The 22,410-nt window shown below is 39.9% G+C and overlaps 1 protein-coding gene and 1 pseudogene across 1 annotated transcript in view; both read left to right on the top strand.

Moving 5' to 3' along the window:
* The window catches only part of BCLAF3 (BCLAF1 and THRAP3 family member 3), a 77,507-nt gene extending 68,996 nt beyond the window's left edge, over positions 1-8,511 (top strand). Inside the window, exon 12 of the mRNA XM_053580729.1 lies at positions 7,432-8,511. Within this exon, the coding sequence (XP_053436704.1) occupies positions 7,432-7,461 (30 nt within the window). The 3' untranslated portion in view covers positions 7,462-8,511. The remainder of the gene's footprint in view (positions 1-7,431) is intronic.
* Positions 8,512-13,215: 4,704 nt separating this feature from the next.
* LOC128577801 (protein mago nashi homolog 2-like) lies at positions 13,216-13,982 on the top strand (annotated as a pseudogene).
* Positions 13,983-22,410: the final 8,428 nt, after the last annotated feature.

Genomic DNA, 22,410 nt, shown 5'->3' with positions numbered 1-22,410 from the left:
AAATCAGATATTTAACATATGCATTAGCTCACCTTTTATTGTGGTGAGAGCACTTGAAGTCTATCTCTTAGCAGTTTTCAAGTACACAATATATTGTCACTAACTGTAGTCACCATGATGTACAATATATCTCTTGATCTTATTCCTCCTGTCTAAATGAAATTTTGTGTTAGTACTTTGACCAGCTTCTCCCCAGTCTTCCCAGGCTCTGATAACCATTTACTCTCTGTTTCTATGAGTTCATGGCTTTTTAAATTCCACATATAGGTGAGATTATGTGGCAAGCATTTGTCTGTCTGTGCCTGGTTTATTTCACTTAACAAAATGTCCTCCAGGTTCATCCATGTTGTCACAAATGACAGATTTCCTTCTTTTTAAGGCTGAACAATATTCCATTGTCTATACATTTTCTTTATCCATTCATCTGTTGATGGAAACTGAGATTGAATCCACTGTGCTAACTCTTAATGTTAACAAAAAGTTTCTTGATAATCTAAATTCCACCTTCTTTTAGCTGTGGCTTGTTTTTATTTGAATTAGCCGTGTTAATATTTCAAAATGCAACATAAATATGGCATAAAATTAATTTCTATGAAATACAACGATAGCATTGTATCAGTTAAGTGAGGTATGTTTGTCAATTTTTAGCATCATTTTTTTTTTTTGGTTTTTGGCCAGGGCTGGGTTTGAACCCACCACCTCCGGCATATGGGACCGGCACCCTACCCCTTGAGCCACTTTAGCATCATTTTTGTTCATATTTTTAGGCTAATATTTTCTTCTGAGAAATGTATGTATCAGCATCTAACTTTGGTTTTATAAATTTTATAATCATAAATGTTCTCTTAAATATTCATCCTTATGAAGACTTTACACTGAACTTGCTTAATGATTTTAGTAAAACTTAATATTTTTCAAAAGATAGACAAAAGTGGCAACTGATTTTTTTTTTTAGGTTTTAAAGTTAAATAAAATATCTTACGTAACCTCTCCTTCTCACCTCCCATTTTGACTGAATACCTCAGTGAGAGGTTTCTGATTTCACCACCACATATGTCACTCATGATGGTCTTAGGGAAGTGTACCAGAAAGTGGATTGTATACCCAAATAAGACAAAGAACCTAATAAGAATTCATGAAGTCACCTCTGGGAATATTACCTCTGAAAAACTGTCAGTAATTGTGCATTTGGTCAGGAAGGCAAGGAGTTCCTTAGCACCACACATTCTTCAGTAGTTGACCAGATTGTGGTGCCACCAGAGCTTACCCATAGATAAGTAGGGAAGGGAGGAGAGGGCGTAAAGAGAGTGCAGGAAAGAAATTAGATATTGGGATTCATGGCTTTTGGAGTTGAAAGAAACCTTGAAAGTTCTGGAGTACAAAGATAGAGCAGGAACCAAGAAGCTGAATCAAAAGGAATCTATTATACACACACTCGCCATGTCCCTCAAGCTGAAGTATGCCCTGGTGCAAAAGAAGTGCCGTGTAAAAGCGTCATCACCTTCAAACACTTATGATCTAGAGTCTCCAGTGTCACTACCTACCTCTCTGGCTTTTCTGTCTTATTTGGTGGTTTCTTTTCCTCCACGTATTCTTTAAAAACATAAGCATTTCCTAGTATGATGTTCATTATTCTCTTTTCTTATTCCTCCTACTTGTCTTCATTGTCCTTACCTCTTCCCAGAATTTCAGCCATCACTACTGTTGATGTCTCCAGACCCCCAGATTTTCACCTGCCTCCCAGATATATGCACATGAATGTCTTAAAAGTACCTCAAATTTAGCATGTTTAAAATCATGCACAGATAACCCTTAAAAATATAATGCTTAGAGACAGGAGCCAGACACCAATGGTCACATGTTATATGATTCTGTTTATATGTAATGTCCAGAACAGACAAAGCCATAAAAACAAATAGTAGAATTAGTGATTGGGAGGTACTGGGGGGCAAGGGGAAAGTTGAGAAGGGGGTTTTTATGGGGTTATTGCTAATGGTATGGGGTTTCTTTTGGGGGTGACGATGTATTCTAAAAGTGATTGTGGTAATTGATGGTTGTGCAACTTCGTGGATATACTAAAAAGCTACTGAATTGTATGCTTTGAATGGGAGAATTGTGTAGCGTGTGAATTGCATCTCAGCAAAGCTTTTACAAATTGCATCAAACCTGTTCTACTTCTCAGCCACTCATTTCCCGCATGGTCCATCATGGCTAGCCAAGCCAACCTAGAAACTGGTCCTGCTAATCTTCCCAGTTCTCCTTACAACTTTAACCATTCCAAGTCTTCTTATTTCTATCAGTCATTCACGATCTCACTCAATTTGTTTTTTTAACATCTGTATGTTATTCCACTCTATAGATGTATTATTTCTTTTGGTGCTCTTTAAACCTTTTTGCTTATATACTCTAAAATTTCAAAACATTATGTACTTCTTTGCACATTTTTAGGTTATCTAATTTTTGTTATCATAAGTTGTCACAAAGGATATAATTTCTGGCATATTATAAATACTGACAGTCTTAAATAAAACTGTTAATCATTCTTTTAAATCCTGTCGGTGAAACCTGCATACTATAAGAATTTAATAACTGATATCATTGATTTTTTAAAAAATACACAAATTCTTTTAACAGTGAGAAACTTTACATTGCTTCTTTTTTGTCTTGAATTTAGGCTTTATTCCACTCCCCCAATATAATTTTATCTTTGAAAATATGTTATTGATCACCAAATCTAATTTGGCATGTAACATCCGATTTCTGTGACTATTAGATGTTAAATATTTCCTCAGAATTGAATTAATTTTACAGTTGATCAAAATATCATAAATATATTACAAATTTTGTTAAGTATTGATTAGACAAAAGAAATTTTATTGCAAATGCATTTCTTTTTTTCAATTACTTCATGTATTCATAGATAAATATTACTTATTGTACAGTGTTCAAGTATCTATTCTATTTTTTCTATTTATAGATGTAAGTACTGAGAAGCCTTGTTTATATGGTTATATAGATGGGAATGAAAGGACTTCTATTATAGCAATGCCACTTGATTTTTTGGACTCACTCTGAATTATAGGCCAAAAAAAATCATTTAGTGACCTATCATCAAAAAGTATTTTGAATGTACTATCACTGACAGTTTGATTTTGTATACCTTAGATTTTATTAAACAAAAGCAAAAAATCGGAAACCATCTGACTTGCAGAAGTATGCTGTTTGTTAGTAGTGTTAGGGTTGGTTCACTTTCTTGACACCAGTGTTTCAAATTGTCCCTTTTGGGGGGTCCCCAAGTAATACAAAATAGGAAGATGCAGGATAGGAAGAAGATGGATATTCTTATGTAAGGTGGGGAAGTGGGGAACCAGCCTTAACCAATTGCACAGGTGGGATAATTTTGGAGAGTGAAGGTTGGAAATTTGAAGATGAGGAAATTATTTTCCTCAAACTATCTATTCACATACTCATTGGAAAGTCTTCGTGTACCCCTAAAGGTGTGTATATCCCAATACCTCTTGGGGACATTTTGGCACCTTGCTGTGTTGCCCTGTTTGTCTGCACCCTGGCCAGTTCTCCATGTTATCAGTCCTTTTGTTGTCAGTCTCACAGCAGAAAGTAGCTATCGTGTGCCTTTCTTTGATGATTAATGGTGTGAGCATCTTTTTATGTGTCCATTGGCCATTTGAATTTCTTTCTTTAATTTCCTTATTTCTGTACTCTGCCTGTGTTTCTGTTGGGACAGTACTTATTCTTTTTTTTTTTTTTTTGAGACAGAGTCTCACTTTGTCACCCTTGGTATAGTGCCATGGCGTCACAGCTCACAGCAACCTTTAACCCCTGGGCTTACGTGATTCTCTCGCTTCAGCCTCCCGAGCAGCTGGGACCACAGGTGCCTGGCTATTTTTTTTGTTGTTGTTGCAGTTTGGCCTGCCACCCTTGGTATATGGGGCTGGTGCCTACCCAGTGAGCCACAGGCACCGCCCCGGGATGGTATTTATTCTTACTGATTCCTGAAAGCACTTGATCTGCTGAGGGTATTAACCTGTTGCACACTTTGCTGGTATTCATTTAGGTTTGTCAGCTGTTTGTGCTGGCTTTTACTTTAGTTCATGTAATGAACTTTTAGATGTTCATGAATCTGTCAGTTTTGTCTTTTATGGCTTCTAGATTTCATGTCATGCTTATACTGATAAAAATTCTTTACTGTGTTTTCTTCAAGTGGTTTTATGATTAATAGACATAAATATTTAATCCATTTAGAATTTATTTTGATGATATAACATTAAGGATCTAATTTTTCCCAGTAGATAGTTTATCTAACACCATTTATTGTATAATTTGTCCTTTCCTTGCTAATTGGAAATGCTACCTTTATTCTATATTCTTATGTATTCCTGGTCTGGTTTTGGAAGCTTTAGAACATTCTAACCTGTCTCCTTGCCACCAGTGATTTGCTTACTCATTCTCTTTACTACTAGCACAATCATTGTTCCCAAATTCTGATTATATCAAAGCACTCTTGCCTACAAAAAAAAAAAAAAGAGACCAAACTTGATAGCCAGGTCAAGCCCTAAGCTACCTTTCTAGCCCCATTTCCCCATGGACCCTCTGCCTTCTGAAGCATAATATGTATTTTCGTGTATTTGACCCTTGGGTCCTACTGTTTTTGTGGTTGGAAATAGCCTCCTTGTGCCTGACTCTTTTTCTTAGGAAACTCTACTTTCCTTTTGAAACCCACTATAAAGCCTTACCAAAGCCCCTTCTTTAATTCTTGTTTCATTTGATCTCTAATTATTTCTGTTTACCTTCCTATTTCCCCAAATAGATTATCAAGTTCTTGAGGGTACGAGGTGCCTCACTAGTCTTATCTTCCCCTATTACCTTTCATATAAGTCAGTTTTTAGAAAATGCTTGTTGAATGAGATTAAACATACACACACACATGCACACACACATACTCACACATGTCTATCCATATGCTTTACTAAGCTAGTGAACAAAGACCATTGTATTAGGGGTCCCCAAGATTGCCCCCAGGTTTGATGGTTCACCAGGAAGACTCAGAGAACTCAGCCTATAGCCATTTATTGCAGTAAAAGGCACAGAGCAAAAATCCGCAAAAGAGAAAGGCATGTGGGGCAAAGTCAGGGGAAACCAGGTGCAAATTTCCAAGAGTCCTCTCCCAGTGGAATCACACAGGATGTGCTTCACTCCCCTAGCAACGAGTTGTGACAACACATCAAATGTTGCCAGCCTAGAAAGCTCACCAGAGACTCAGTACCCAAGGATTTTATTGGGGGCTGATCACATGGGTGTCCCCTGGCAGGTGTACAACCAAATTCCAGACTCCCAGAAGGAAGGCAAGTGTTCAGCGTAGATCGTACTATTTACATAGTTTCAGCACTCATCAGTTAATGGTGGGGACACTCCTGAAATCTAAGTTCTCAGACACCGGCCAAGGGCCACTCATGAATGGGACCCTTGAAGGATAGCAGTCAGGCATGCTGTGCTAACTTTTTTCCGTACAACCATATTTTTGAAGAGCTTAATTCCATAGATAGTCAGTGCTTAAAGGTCATTGTGGTAGGAATGGTCAGGAGATGTGTGCTAAGTACTTTCGTTGATACAGTCTTCACAGAGGAGGTAGGTTGTGAGCCGAGGCCTGGACAAGAGTAGAACATAGAAAGGGATAAAGCCTAAGATCCATGTTTGGCAGTAGGATATAAGGATGGGGAGAAATGGGGCTGTGTGAATTACAGAGGGCCTTGAAAGCAGGGGAGAATATTTAACATTTGTGGTAGCAGTAGGACATCTTCTTAGACTGGAAAGGAGGGGACTTTGGGATGGTACTGAGTTAGCAGTGGGTAGGCAGGTTCTGAGGAGAGATGAAGTGCAGGAAGATCAGCAAGGAAACATTAACATTTGCAGGGACCCAAATGACAAGTTATGTAAACCTAGGTGAGAGGGGCTCGCTCGTATTTAAATCAATGGGAAAATGGAGAGATCAATTTGACAAATACAATTCAAAATAATCACACATTTTTATAAGTGAGATATTTCTGTTGAAATTTATTTTAGAATTATTAATTACAGTTAGAATTGTCTTTTAAAGTTATAGGTAGGCAACATATTTTAAGATAAATTTGTACGATTTTTTATACTGTATAATGAATAAATAAATAGGATACAATGAAGCCTACCTCTGTTTAAAGGAATGATGATGACAAAACTCTATGTGCATATGTTTTGAACATTTTATTAACCAAAATAGAAAGAAGAATATGAATTTTCTATCAGCACTGTTTTTGTCTGGAATTAAAAGTTTCCATACTAATATAAGTGCCAAAACAATAAATCAACTTTTAAATTTCTTTCAGTTTTAATAATGTAAGATCCTAGTAAAAGGTAAGGATATATGTATTAATAAATTTTTATTTTTTAATATCCCTAAAAACATGCCATTTAACCGTGTTTGCTCTTTTATTGCATTGTCTTATGTCCTGTTTGTGGTTAATAATTTAATATTTTGCATAGTAGCGCAATATAGAATCCGCTTTCATTACCCTTTAATCATAGTCTTACTATTCTTGTGAATTCTTTCTCCTGTATTTATTGAAGCCTTCATATTTTTATGTTGTAGGTAACTATCCAAAAGCAAGAAAGCTTCCCCTCCAATAGCTTTGTTTGCAATTATCAAATTAGAAGAGTCTGTATAGGGGCAGCGCCTGTGGCTCAGTCGGTAAGGCGCCGGCCCCATATACCGAGGGTGGCGGGTTCAAACCCGGCCCCGGCTGAACTGCAACCAAAAAAAATAGCTGGGCATTGTGGCGGGCGCCTGTAGTCCTAGCTACTCGGGAGGCTGAGGCAAGAGAATCGCTTAAGCCCAGGAGTTGGAGGTTGCTGTGAGCTGTGTGATGCCTTGGCACTCTACCGAGGGCCATAAAAGTGAGACTCTGTCTCTACAAAAAAAAAAAAAAAAGAAGAGTCCGTATAGTTTTATAATTAGAGAAGCCATATGATGGAAAAGAAAAAATACTAGTTTGAGGTGTGTGTGTGTGTGTGTATGTAGTAGTGTCAGCCTCCGTTCTTGAGACACTAAGGTTTAAGAGTCATGGTTTTATGTTAGGGGACATCCTACTAAAACTCACCCAAATAGCAGAATTCTGTTTTCATCAGTTTGCTAGTACCAGTGCTATCTAGTGCCATGTTTTCTTTGTCTTTTTGACTTATCATTTGATATCTGCTTTGATGTGTTCTGTTGTTACTATGCGTCTTTGGGATTCCACATACCTTTGTAGGGATCTCAGGGTGCAAGTAGTATATAAATTAAAATGTTTTGAAAATTGCAGTATGAACAAAACTCTAGCTCAGATGTTATAACTGACACTTCTTTTTGAAGTCCCTATTTCTCTTGTTTTCTCTTAATAGGAATATATGAACAATGCCACAGAAATCTAACCTGAAAATGTGACAAATGGAAGCAGCACTACAGGAGAAAATTTGGAAATGCTTTTTGTCAGGAGTTAGAAGTGGCACTAAGGCACTAATACTGTAACTTTCTTGATAAAATAACTTTATTTTTTAGTCGTGGAATGCTGCAACTCTTTTATACTTAACAATTGCTTTTAAATTACAGTATTCAACCTAAAAGTTGTATTGACTATAGTTTGTTTTGCAAAAGCCTCAAAAGAATCACTTGAAGGGCATTATTTGTTGACGCATTTTTCTCTGAGCATGTTTTCATAGAGAGAAGTTAACTGAGCTATATTCAGATGTTTATATGTTCAAAGTTTTGCTTATGTAATAAAAAACAAAAACAAAAGTATCTGAATTGTATAGTGTCTGTACATGGAAGAACTTTAAACAGTGGCCTTATGGTAGCAAATTTTATACCAGGTTTTTCTTTTTCTGATGACATTTTGGCTTACAACTTGAAGTTTTCTTAAGTTTCTGAAGATCAAGGCCTCTCTAATTCATACATTTCATATTATAATGTAAGAAGGCAAGAGAAAAGGTGCTTCAAATTTTCCATCAGGTAGTTATGAGTGCACTGAATTTTTAGTAATATGTTCATTCAGTTTTTTTCCACACTGTTTGCTCTTTTCCAATTTCAAAATGCTATTGTGGAAAATATGTAAAGATTTTATAATCTATAGTCCATCTTATTTTTCCCTCAGGGCAAGCTTGTGCATATCATATTTTTAAAGGCTTTTAAAAAATCTGACAGACCAAATCTCATATTTGAAAATTGTACTTTCCTACTATAGCATTACACATTTTGCAAGCACATCTTGTAGTGTGTTTATTTTCAGTTCAGTTGATATGTATTATATACCTACTATGTGTAAGACAAAATTCATGGGATTTTAATTGAAACTGTTAGGTTCCCAATACCTTATTACTTTATGTTTTCTGTGTCATGCTTAACAGTACACAAACATTCCCAAGTATGTTTTGTGAAATGATTATTTGTAAAAAAATAAAATACTGTTGCTCTTCCTGCTTAAAGAAATTACTTGCCAGTTTATGAGAACATTGTTTTAATTTGGTATGAAGTTCACAACCTTGGGTAGGACCTAATGATGTTTAAAGCCCGTTCACTTACAAAGACACTGCTTTCTGAATTGAAATACAAAGCTCAGCAAGAACTTGGTATTTCATGACTAGATTATGAAAACTAATACTACATGATTCCGTTTTCTTTCACATATCTTTAAAAGATAGGGCAGCCTTCTCCTTAAGTGGGTGGGGGTAAACGAGGTGAGTGCACTTGAGTCATCGCTGGTCAGGTAACAACCTTAGGAGAGGGCCTGCCTTGTGCTGCTTACCATCTCTGTAGTCACGTAACATTCCACTTACAGTAAGAAAGAAATGCATGCTCACAATGATATGGCAACTTTATATTGTGTTTTAGGTACTTACCAAATCTGTCTCAAATTTTAAAATAATTGATTTCATTTATTTCCATATTCTAAAAGACTGTTTTGAGCCTTGAATATTTAATTATTTGATTGCCAGCTATGTATTGCACAGATACTGTATTAAAATTACAGCAGTGAGCAAGAGGGCAAGACACATGGGCCTTGCCTTTATGATATGAACAGTCTGATAGGGAAGACGGGCGTTTGGCAAAGAAATGTAACTTGGTAAATGGCATTTAGTCTCTAGCTCTATTTTCATTTATTGCAGCACTTAAGGGTAAGATTGCCAATTGAATATTACTCCACAACTGATTTCTATTTAAGCATACTGGGATATACTTTTGACATTGTCTTAAAATGTAAAACATGTTATCTGCACAATACCTATTCAGAAAATGTTACATGTATTAGATCTAAAGCCTACAAAGAAAGACTTGCTTTACAAAATAAGAATGGGGTGGTCTGGGCGCCGTGCCTCACACCTGTAATCCCATCACTCTGAGAGGCCAAGGCGGGCAGATTGCTTGAGCTCACAAGTTTGAGACCAACCTGAGCAAGAACAAGACCCCGTCTCTAAAAATAGCTGAGCTGTGTGGTGGGAACCTGTAGTCCCAGCTACTCGGGAGGCTGAGGCAAGAGAACCACTTGAGCCCAGGAGTTTGAGGTTTCTGTGAGCTATGATGCCAAGGCACTCTACTCAGGGCACAGTGTGAGACTCTGTCCCAAAAAAAATAAATAGATAAATAAGGACAGGGACCATGTCTATCATGTTCACCATAATATCCCCAGCATCCTACTTGACATGAACTCATTAAAAATTATTTCAATGATGAATGCATAAGTAGTGAATACAGAATATGTTTATTAGGAACTGCATATCTAATTTTTATATGGAAGTTGAACAAAAGATCATTTATATCATTTTATTAGCTGGAAAGAATTTGAATCCTCAGACACATAAAAATTGAGAAGTTTTTTTGATAAGTCCCATTCCATTGCCGCCTCCTCCCCCCACCACGCTGCATTCTAGGCCCTTCTCTGGTACTGGGAAGACAAAGATAGTAAGACATAGTCTTTGCTCTGAGGAACCTCATAAACTGCTGGAGAAGAGATTCATAGATACAAAGAATTGCAGCACAAAGTAAGTACTAAAGTGGACACGTACAAAAGGTTGAGAGAAAAGTTGGCATTCCTGCTTGAGCATCCCCTCATCACATTTCTTTCCTCTTGGTTTCACAGACCTCAGAAGGCACTCTTCTGTTGGTGGTTTTGCTGGTTTTGGTTTTAAGACTTCATGCTTTGGGGAAAACTGGGTAAAGTATACACAAGATCTCTGCCTTATTTCTTATAGCTTATGTGAATCTATAATTATCTCATTATAAATTTCAGTTTAAAGCATCAAGTGTAGTCTTACAGATAAAACTATTATAAACATTTTGGAGGATACATTTTCATTGGAAAATGACTATATTTACATAACAATTTATGTAGATACCCACTGTGAAAAGGTAGGTGCCACAGAGAGCCAGGTCGAGTAGAGTTAATAGCTGAGGGTTATTAAGAGCATCTGCAAGCAGATGGGCAGCTACCAAAATGGAAAATGGTGACAGGGTGAGGACTCTTTCTTATTATTAATTTTTAATTAAAATCATAACTGTAGGCTCAGCAACTGTAGCTCAAGCAACTAAGGCACAAGCCACATACACCAGGGCTGGCGGGTTTAAATCCAGCCCGGGCCTGCCAAAGAACAGTGACAACTACAACCAAAAAATAGCTGGGTGTTGTGGCAGGTGCCTGTAGTCCCAGCTACTTGGGAGGCTGATGCAAGAGAATCGCTTAAGCCCATGAGTCAGGAGTTGGAGGTTGCTGTGAGCTGTGACGCTACGGTACTCTACCCAGGGTGACAGCTTGAGGCTCTGTCTCAAAAAAATAAAATAAAATCATAACTGTATACATTTATGGAGTACAATGTGATGATTTGATATACAGCGTGGAATGCTTAAATCAAACTGATTAACATATCCATCACCTTAACTCATTTCTTATGGGAAGACATTTAAAATTTAGTTATTTTGAAATATGCCCTTGCATTGTGTTCATTGGCTGAGATCCCACCCAGTACCCTCCCCTCCTCTCACCAATCTCCCTCCCCACTTCTTTTAAAGCAGTTCATGGCATGGCAGCTCAGGAAGCGGTACAGTCAGCTCTGTAACTCAGGGATGTGGTACAAGAGATCAAAGGTCATCTGCTGGAGGCCTTGTAGAAGGTGGGAGGGTTATCTACTGTGAATCTTCTACAAGCTGGAAGGAAGTTTAACTGGACCAGAAGAGCAAAGAGAGTTCTATTCTTTGCTTAATCACTGTCCAGACCCACCAGAGCCAGAGAAAGATTTACAAGTTAGGCCCTTGGAGGTAGAGAAACTAATGCGTACTATGTACTAGATTTTACCTAATAAATCCTACATTTTTGAATAGTTTTTTTTAAAAGGGTGGGGATACTTCCAGGTGGAAGCAGGAAAAGTATAAGTAGACCAGAAAGTCTTACCTTCCACATCACCTAGCAAACTCACTAAGCACCAGGCACACGTCCACCAGGAGGGGAGAGAAAGATGGTAAGACAGGAGGCAGGAGGCACTGGCTGCCGGTGATCCTTCACTTAGCCCCCACAAGAAATATTAAGTAAAAAAAACGGAGTTGACAAAAATCTTGGTGACACTAGGCCCTGGCGTGGACAAAGACTGATGCGGTGACTGGGGTGACCAGGCCATGTGGAGGAGAGTAATGAAAACTCTTGAGACAACAGAGTCTTTGCCGCCATCTCAGAACCCCAGCAGAGAGGAAAGAATCACCAGGACTTGGCACTTCCCAGGTCCCACAGCAGCCTGGGGAAGCCAAAGCCCACAGGAGTGAGTGGCACCATTGACTGCAACCCAGTGAGTCTGCTTCTGGACATATAATGGGAGCCCAGAAGAGAGGGGATACCAGATTCCCCAACAAAGTCCCAGCAAATAGAATGATTTTGGAATGGAATGAAAATGTTATAAATCTTGACAAAGAAAAATTAACGTATATTGACATTGAGACATGGGGGAGGGAAAGTGTGATGAAGACTAAGAACGAACTGCCTCATCTCTCTGGTCATGTCAAGTCATGATGTAGCAAGATGATAATATGGGGGAAAACCCTAGTAACCTACCTGAAGTTTTTCACTATTTTTTTTTTTTTGCAGTGTTTGGCAGGGGCTGGGTTTGCACCTGCCACCTCTGGTGTCTGGGGCCAGTGCCCTACACCTTTCAGCCACAGGCGCTGCCCCACTACCTTTTTTTTTCTTGGACTTAACCAAGTAGTTCTTGAAGTGTGGTCCAGAGCAGCAACACCAGCATTATCTGGGAATTATTGTTATTATTTTTTTTTTGAGACAGAGCCTCAAGCTGTCACCCTGGGTAGAGTGCTGTGGCTTCACAGCTCACAGCAACCTCCAACTCCTGGGCTCAAGCGATTCTCCTGCCTCTGCCTCTGCCTCCCAAGTAGCTGGGACTATAGGCACCCACCACAGTGCCCGGCTACTTTTTGGTCATTGTTGTTTGGTAGGCCCTGGCTGGATTTGAACCCACCAGCTCAGGTGTATGGTCATTGTTGTTTGGTAGGCCCTAGGCTGGATTTGAACCCACCAGCTCAGGTGTATGTGTCTGGCGCCTTAGCCGCTTGAGCCACAGGCGCCGAGCTAATCACCTAGGAATTTGTTGGACGTGCTGACTCTTGCCGCCCCGCCCCCGCCCCCTCCCCCCAATCAGAAACCCTGGGGATGGGGCCAGGCAATCTGGGATTTAACAAGTCCTCCAGGGGATTAGTAGCATGCTGGAGTTAGATAACCACTGGCTTACTTAGCTCTTTTTAGGAACCAGTAGCTTTACGGCAGTGATTTTCAACCAGTGTGCTGAGGCATACTGGTGTGTAGTAAGAGGATCTTAGATGTGCCTCAAAAAATGTTCAAAGATCAATAACTAAATTATTTTTGGAAGAAGTTCAAAACACAGTAAGTATATTCGTTTTTTAACTCTTTTTTTTTTAAATCAACATTAATTTAAATGTGCCACAGAAGTTTATTGTGTGTTTCAAGTGTGCTGTGAGATAAAAAAAAGGTTGAAAAACACTGCCTTAGAGTGAAGAAACACTTATCTGAAATTCAGCAGTCCTCTTCAGTTTTATGTTGAAGTTTTTTCTATTACGTTCAAATGCAATTAAATCTAAAACTTTTAATTTTTTAATTTTTTTCTAAAAGTTTTTAGAATAAAAACATTGTGATTCCCGGGGATTTAGGCGGGCTTCCTGAGACATAAATGTCTATGGCTAGCGATTTCTATCTGCGCTACTATGTAGGGCACAAGGGCAAGTTTGGACACGAGTTTCTAGAATTCGAGTTTCGGCTGGACGGAAAGCTTAGATATGCCAACAACAGTAATTACAAAAATGATGTGATGATCAGAAAAGAGGCTTACGTACACAAGAGTGTAATGGAAGAACTGAAGAGAATTATTGATGACAGTGAAATTACAAAAGAAGATGATGCTTTGTGGCCTCCCCCTGACAGGGTTGGCCGACAGGAGCTGGAAATTGTATTGGAGATGAGCACATTTCTTTTACCACATCAAAAATAGGTTCTCTTATTGATGTAAATCAGTCAAAGGATCCTGAAGGCCTTCGAGTATTTTACTACTTGGTACAAGACCTAAAATGTTTAGTTTTCAGTCTCATTGGATTACACTTCAAAATTAAACCAATTTAAATTAAAAAAAAAAAACATTGTGATTTCCACCATCAATCCTGTCTGCACCTTCGAGTAAATTGAGAGGTCCAGAAACATACCCACCCACTGTTAACCCTTTTTTTTATTGTTTGGGATTTATTGAGGGTACAAAGAATTAGGTTACACTGATTGCATTTGTTAGATAAAGTTCCTCTTATAATTGTGTCTCGCTCCCAAGAGGTGTGCCATACACCATGACCTCCATCCCTCTCCCTCCTTCCATTCCCTCCTGCCCCTACCCCTCACCATGTATTAGCTCACCTACTGCCTTCATATTAGAATTGAGTGGATTGGATTATTGCTTCTCCATTCTTGTGATGCTTTACTAAGAAGAATGTGTTTTTTAAGCAGGGGGATTACTAGTGACCTTTTCTGTAGCTGTCAAACAAAATGAATGTTGTATCATTTTTATAAAATAAAGTCATTCTTTTTTAATAAGTGATAAGGACATTTCATTCTATCCATTATATATCCATTATGAAAATCCATGTATGAATCCATGTATAAGACTTTACTTACATAGGCTGCCTACTTCATTGTAGTCTAGAGAGGTTTTACTGCCTGTCATAAGATGTGGTTTGGCTGGCTGGGTGAGGTGGCTCACACCTGTAATCCTAGCCCTCTGGGAGGCTGAGGGGGTGGATTGCTTGATCTCAGGAGTTCGAGACCAGCCTGAACAAGAGCAAGAACTGTCTCTACTTAAAGTAGAACAACTAGCTGGGCATTGTGGCAGGTGCCTGTAGTCCCAGCTACTCGGGAGGCTGAGGCTAGAGGGTGGCTTGAGCCTGGGAGTTTGAGGTTGTGAACTCTGTCTCAAAAAAAAAAAAAAAAAAAAAAAAAGATGTGGGCAGGCTTATTGTAGGTAGGTATTTGTGTTGACTTTTAATAAAAATTATTGATTTATAATATTTAAGATAATTATATAAAACTTAAATTGACCTTACTATTGTTAAAAGAAAAACAAAACTTTTTTTTTTTTTTATTGTTGGGGAGTCATTGAGGGTGCAAGAAACCAGGTTACACTGATGAAAAACAAAACTTTTCCCTGATAATAAAAAGTTGTTAAAGAGAAGACAGCAGACCCCAAATGGAGTCACTCACGCTAAGGTCCCACATCATCAAACCAAAACCTAAGTTGTTTACTTGTAAAGATCTGACTTTCTAAAAAAGCTGGAAAGAGGAAATAGCTGAATTCCATTAAGCCAACAAGATTTTGCTTACATCACTATAAGGAAAGTAACCTCGAAATAACCAATCTGATATCTATTCCTTGTTACTGCTTTCCTCTGCTTTTTCCTGCCTATGAAACTCATCTATTTGGTTTAGCTTATGGAGCTCTTTTCTGTTTTATAGATTGAATGCCACCTGATTTGTGAATCGCTAATAAAAGTCAATCAGTAGCCAGGCATTGTGGCAGGCTCTTGTAGTCCCAGCTACTTGGGAGACTGAAGCAAGAGAATCGCTTAAGCCCAACAGTTTGAGATTCCTGTGAGCTGTGATGCCAGGGTAATGTAGTAAGACTCTGTCTCAAAAAAAAAAGTCAATCAGGTTGATGCAGGACAAGTGGCATCCCACCCAGCTCATGGACCTGCTGCCTCTCTGCCTTGGTGATACTGGTGCCGTGGCAGCAAGCAGCGGAACTAGCGGGCTGGAGCGTGGGCAGGGGGTCCCCATTTCCTAGACCTGGGAATGAAAGGGACTGTAGCCATTCATTTGTGACCCCAGACATGTTGTTCCAGACATGTCTTAGACAGGATGTCCCAGACACCCTAGCCCCGCTAAATGTAACTACCAAGGGCCAGACACGTCCCAGACATGTTGTTCCAGACATGTCCCAGACAGAATGTCCCAGACACACTAAATGTAACTATCGAGGGCCCCATGTGATTGTATATACCACTAGACAAAGAGCCTACAAGGATACAGACAGAGAGGGAGAGAGAGAGCACTTTGCTCTCTGCCAGGAGCTCTGGCACTGCCGTATTCTTTTCTGTAAATAAATCCTGTCTTACCACTGATCTGTGGTCCGTGGATTCATTCTTCAAATCACTGAGACCAAGAACCTACTGAAGAGCAAAATTCTGGTATCAAGGTTGGGCACAGTGGCTCACAGCTGTAATCCTAGCACTGGAAGGCTGATGTGGGAGTATCCCTTGAGGCTTGGAGTTTGAGAACAGCCTGGGCAACACAACATAGCAAGACTTCATGTCTAGCTAGGGAGGCACCTCAAGTCCTAACTACTCAGGGGGCTGACGTGGGAGGATTGCTTGAGGCCAGGGAGAAAAATTAATCTGTTCCCACGCTGCTTGTGAATATTTAGTGTAAACTAACATTTTGATATTTTTCATTAGACTTTTTTCTGAGCTTCAGGATATTTTTTTGTGGTAGTTGTGATTGAACTTTATATATATATGTTCAGTCTTTGCAGGTAGACACATACATGTTTAAATCGTGTTTGAAGTCTATATGATATTCAGACATATCCACTACAGAGAAAAAGGGATAGGATCTCATTTCCAGGAAGCTAAAAATGTTTCTTGAAATCCTGAATTATACTAAAATTTAGAGGTTTTGTTTGGTTTCACTGTACATATTTTAAGGTATTGAAAACTAGATTATACTTTACGGATAATTTTCTAAAGTAAATTCCCATCTCAAATTCTAATCCCTTCTAATGATACTTAATATTTAGTAAAGAAGAAATTTAATTTAATGTTGAGTTCTCACTGATGGCAATTTCTGCAAGGGATTGCAGGGAACACAATGTTGTTAACTTAATGGTCTCTTAACAACTGTGGTGAAAAATTTCCAAGATGTTCTTCAAAAAGCTAAACATAGAATTACCATATGGCCAAGCAATTCCTCTCCTGGGTATATACCCAAAAGAATTGAAAGCAGGGACTCAGATACTTGTAATGTTCATTGTAGCATTATTCACAATAGGGAAATGGAGTAAACAAAATGTGACAAACCCACACAATGAAATCTCCATTTTTTGAGACAGAATCTCACTCTGTTGCCCTGGGGTTGAGTGTCCTGGGATTATCATATAGCTCCCAGCAAACTCAAACTCTTGGGCTCAAGCAAAGAGACAGCGGTCTCACTCTTGCTCAGGCTGGTCTTGAACTCCTGAGCTCAAGCAATCCACCCCTATCTGCCTCCCAAACTGCTAGGATTGCAGGCAGGAGTCACTGCACTTGGCCTTGGGCTCTTTTTCACTTGTTTACTCTTCTCATTTTTCTGTCTGCTGTAGCCCCTGGTGATTTTGGTGTTTGTTGAATTCAGTTACTTCTTTCTCTCTTCCCTTGGCTTCCCCTAGACCAGTGTTTTTCAACCAGTGTACAGGGGCACTGGTGTGCTGTGAGAGGAGCTTAGATGTGCCTTGAAAATTTGTAAAGATCATTAATTAAATTATTTTTGGAAGACATTCAAAGCACAGGCTGGGCTTAGTGGCTCATGCCTGTAATCCTAGCACTCTGGGAGGCTGAGGCAGGTGGATTGCTTGAGCTCACAAGTTGGAGACCAGACTGAGCAAGAGCAAGACCCCTGTGTCTGCTAAAAATAGAAAAACTGAGGCAAGAGGATCGCTTGAACCCGAGTTGGAGGTTGCTTTGAGCTATGATGATTCCATGGCACTCTCCCCAGGGCGACAGCCAAGTGAGTAATCCGGCAAACACCAAGAACATTTACGCAGGGAGACAGGTATAAGCCTGGGAACCACTCATGGCGCCTCCTGGTGTCCAGAAAGTATATTGCAACTTTTTTCAGACTCAGAAAAAAAAAAAAAGCACAGTAAGTATATATATTTTTTACTTTTTTTTTTTTTGATCAACATAATTTAAGTGTGCCATGGAAATTTACCAGTAGGTTCAAGTGTGCCATGAGATTTAAAAAGTTGAAAAACGGGTGGCGCCTCTGGCTGGAGGAGTGGGGCACCGGCCCCACATACTGGAGGTGGTGGGTTCAAACCCAACCCCAGCCAAAAACTGCAAAAAAAAAAAAAGGTTGGAAAACACTGGTCAAGATTACCTTCCACCCTGGGACTCCGTTATCTCTGAGGGCTTCTTGCCCTTGTGTACTGGTGTTCCCAGTATCTCAGTCCCCGGCTCTCTTCTCTGTCTCCACACTTCCCCTGCTGTGATTGCTTGTTTTTAGATACTATGTATTCATTCTCTATAGCCCTGACCTGAGCTCTACACACCCAGTAGAAATTTCCATCTAAATGTCCTACAAACCATCTCAAACCCATTCTGTCTGAAAGTGACTGTGAACCCCAATAGCTATCCTGTTCACATAGACTCAGAATCCAGGCAGTCCTCTCAAATGCAGTTTTTTCCCCAATTTATGCAACCTTAATTCCCCTTTCTCATGTAATGTAACATATTTACAGGTTTGTGGGGTAAGGACATGAGAATCTTTGAGGAACAGTTTTTTCTGCCTACCATGCCAATTTTGTCAGTTGACCCAAGAGAGTGACCTTTATAGCAATTGTCTCTCCAGTACTGATCCCATCTACAAGCACTCATTACTGTTTGTTTTGTCAGTCTCCTTATTCTCCTTTAATCTGGAATGGTGGTTTTGGAATTTGGGAGATGGTGGTTGCCGAGGCACTTCCCCCGCGGGCCAGGCGCAGCGATTTGAGTCTCACCCGCAGACAGTCTTCCTACACTCGGAACTGGCCCAGGATATCCCGCACATGACGGGAACTGTTGCAGGGAGAATTTGGGAAACCTGCCTGTGAAGATTTTTGAGATCGGTGGAATCAGCAGTTCAGCCGGGTCTAGGCGCCAAGTGGGTAATCTGGCAAACACCAAGAACATTTACTTTGGGAGACAGGTATAAGCCTGGGAACCACTCATGGCGCCTCCTGGTGTCCAGAAAGTATATTGCAACATAAATATATTCCTGCCAAAGTCAATCCCTACAGCATATATACAGTCATATGTTTATATATATATATATAATTTTGTTGCCTTTTTTTCTTTCTCTCTTCGCTCGTTCTTTTTTCTTTTTTCCCTTTTTTCTTTCTTGTAGGAGTTATTGTTAAATTTTTTTTTTCGCAGTTTTTGGCCGGGGCTGGGTTTGCACCCAGCCACCTCTGGTATATGGGGCCTGCGCCCTACTCCTTTGAGCCACAGGTGCCGCCCTCCAGCAATTCTTTTTAATGCTTCCTTATTCTGATGTTTCAATCTTAATTTGAACATTCCCTGCCCCAGGCTTGAAATCAGCCTTTCTCTAAGGAGGCTTGGTCCCTTTTAGTGGGAAATGGTGGGTAAGACCAAGAACTGGTCCCCAGGGCCTGTTGCTACTGGAGTGTCTTTGCTTATAAGCCTTTTCAGCAGCCACCCCTGGGAAATACATATGTATGTGTGTCCACACACGCACATACACATACATAGATATTTTAGAAATTATACCTCCCATCCATCTCCATGGGATTCTCCTATTTTATATTGGTATGTCCCTTCCACAGTGAGAAACATGGCTCCCAACAACATCAAATCATTTAATCATTGGCTCAATCCTATAATACCTCTAAAATAGTTTAGAATAGCTTCGCTTATACCACTATGGGAAACAAAGCTACTAAAGATAGTTCAGGACTTGTTTGCAGTTCTCCACCCCCATGCTCCCAAAGACAGAAGGTGTATAGATAAATATCATGTTCTTAAATTACTTGGATTGGTCTCTACCCACAAGCCCCTACAAAGTGGTTGGATTTTTTTTTTAGAACTTTGCTCTTGGTTTTAGCTCCCCCTTCTCATCCACATTGATTTGATTTGATTGCTTGAACATGTAGAACATTAACATACTTACACAAAGCAAAACTAAGCAGGGTCGTGTGACTGTCTCCTGCATTCCTCCAATAATGTTTGCTCCCACTCCTTGTAGATGACCAACATCTGCTTCCTCCTTCCCATATTTCCTATTGGTAAAGACAAGCAGATATATGTGGGTGTTCTTATTTCTTCCTTTTCCGTAGACAGAAGGTAGCATCCTCTATATTTTCTTTTGCAATTTTTTTTTTTTGCTTAAGAAATCTTGGAACTTGCTCCATATTAGTTTGTGAGATGGTCCTCATTCTTCTTTACAGCTGCATGGTACTCCATCCACACCTATATTAGGCCTTTTAGGTAGTTTTGAATATTTTGCAAATACAAATGATGCTGTAATCAACAACCTTGTGTGTATTTATTTTATATTGTTGGAGGTGAATCTTCAGCATAAATTCTCAGAAATGAGATTGCTGAGCTGATGGGTAGATGAATATGGAATATTGTTATATATTGCCAGCCCCTCTCCATAGGAGTTATACCAGCTGCATTTCCCCAGAGGTGGATGAGAGTGCCGACTACCACACAGCCTGGCTGACAGAGTCTGGTACAAGCTTTTGAATTTTTGCCAATCTTAAAAAATGATAGCTCAGGGCGGCGCCTGTGGCTCAAAGGGGTAGGGCTCCGGCCCCAAGTGCCAGAGGTGGCGGGTTCAAACCCAGCTCCCGGCCAGAAACTGAAAAAAAAAAAAAAAAAAAAAAAAGATAGCTCAATGTAGTTTGACTTTGCATTTTAACCTGAGATATTTTAACTTAAAATTTTAGGGCAGGGCAGTGCCTGTGGCTCAAAGGAGTAGGGTGCCAGCCCCATATGCTGGAGGGGGCGGGTTCAAACCCAGCCCCGGCCAAAAACTGCAAAAAAAAAAAAAAAAATTAGGACAAATGTCCTGGTTACAGGTGTGATTGTTAAGTATTGAAACACATTTTGTAAATTCTTTTTTTTTTGAGACAGAGCCTCAAGCTGTCGCCCTGGTAGAATGCTATGGCATCACAGCTCACAGCAACTTCCAACTCCTGGGCTCAAGCGAGTCTCCAGTCTCCACCTCCCAAGTAGCTGGGACTACAGGCACCCACCACAATGCCCGGCTATTTATTTATTTATTTTTTTTTTTTTTTCAGTTTTTGTCCGGGGCTGGGTTTGAACCCACCACCTCCGGCATATGGGGCCGGCGCCCTGCCCCTTTGAGCCACAGGCACCGCCCCTATTTATTTATTTTTTTGGTTGCAGCTGTCATTGTTGTTTGGCAGGCCAGGGCTGGTTTCGAACCCGCGAGCTCAGGTGTATGTGGCTGGCGCCTTAGCCACTTAAGCCACAGGCACCGAGCCACATTTTGTAAATTCTTAACGTGTATCCTCATGTTAAGAAAACTATTCACACCCTAGAAAAAATTTAGTACACATTTTACCCAAGCGGATTGGAATGACTGCTTTTTCTGCAGTTTAGACTCTTCCTGTTCATGTATTAGCTGCCAGGGACTCTTCTAAAGCTTTCTTGCCCCACCTAATGGGCAAGGAAGGGAATTGAGCTGCCTTTTTCAAATAGTACCTAGAAACCAGATAAGCGGTGCCCACCGACATGTTCTGGCCTCTTAGACTTTAGGACAAAACAAGAATCTAAAGAGAATGTGATATATAGGTTTAGAGTAATGGCTTCAACATATTTCTAGAGCATGTATAGCTAAACCACATTTTAGAATGTGTTAATTAATGAGTAGTTGACATATTTTTCTTAGCTCTGTTAATTGCTACATGTGTAATCTTTGGTGACAGCTGCTGCTGCTTAGTCTCTAGGGTCTCAGATGCTCATCATTAAAAGTTATTTATTTATTTAGGCAAAATGGAAAATGTTTTTCTGGTTATAATACTAATTCATACTTGATGGGGAAAAAAATTCTAGAAAGTATGGGAAAATATAAAGAAGTACATTCAAATTACTTATACTACTACTCAGTGGTAACCACAGTTAACAGTTTGGTCTCAATCCTTGTGTGCTTTTGGCATGTATGTATATCTACACACACACACACACTACAGCAAACATCTTTTTCCAGTCATCAAAAACTCAGTGCCAGGCACGGTGGCTCATGCCTGTAATCCTAGCACTCTGGGAGGCCGAGGTGGGTGGATTGCTTGAGCTCGGGAGTTTGAGACCAGCCTGAGCAAGAAAGAGACCCCCATCTCTAAAAATAGCTTGGCATTGTGGTGAGCAGCCATAGTCCCAGCTACTTGGGAGGCTGAGGTAAAGGGATCGCTTGAGTCCAAGAGTTTAAGATTGCCGTGAGCTATGATGCAACAGGACTGTAGCCTGGACACAACAGAGTGAGACTTTGTCTCAAAAAAAAAAAGAAAAAGCAGCTCAGCGCCCGTAGCTCGGTGGTTAGGGCGCCAGCCACATACACTGGGGTTGGTGGGTTTGAACCCAGCCCAGGCCTGCTAAACAACAATGATGACTACAACAAAAAAAATAGCCGGGCGTTGTGGTGGGCACCTGTAGTCCCAGCTACTCGGGAGGCTGAGGCAAGAGAATCACTTAAGCCCAAGAGTATGAGGTTGCTGTGAGCTGTGACACCACAGTACTCTACTGAGGGTGACATAGTGAGACTCTGTCTCAAAAAAAAAAAAACAAAAAGAAAAAACTCTATAGAAAAATGTCTAATTGCTACATGGTAGTCTTTTTGTGCCTGTACCTTAAACCTTTTTGTCATGAGCATGTAGTTGTTGATACCTTTTTAGCTTCATAAACAATGTTTATGAGCATAGATTGTCTACATCCTAACAATCCCTGGGATCTGCAAAGGAACTTCCCAAGTGCAATTTAGTTAAGGATCTCAAGATGGGAAGATTATT

The sequence above is a fragment of the Nycticebus coucang genome, chromosome X (genome assembly GCF_027406575.1).
Source record: "Nycticebus coucang isolate mNycCou1 chromosome X, mNycCou1.pri, whole genome shotgun sequence".
Classification (NCBI taxonomy): Eukaryota; Metazoa; Chordata; class Mammalia; order Primates; family Lorisidae; genus Nycticebus; species Nycticebus coucang.
The sequence above is the reverse complement of the archived record's forward strand: the minus strand, read 5'-3'. Positions and strand labels throughout refer to the sequence as shown.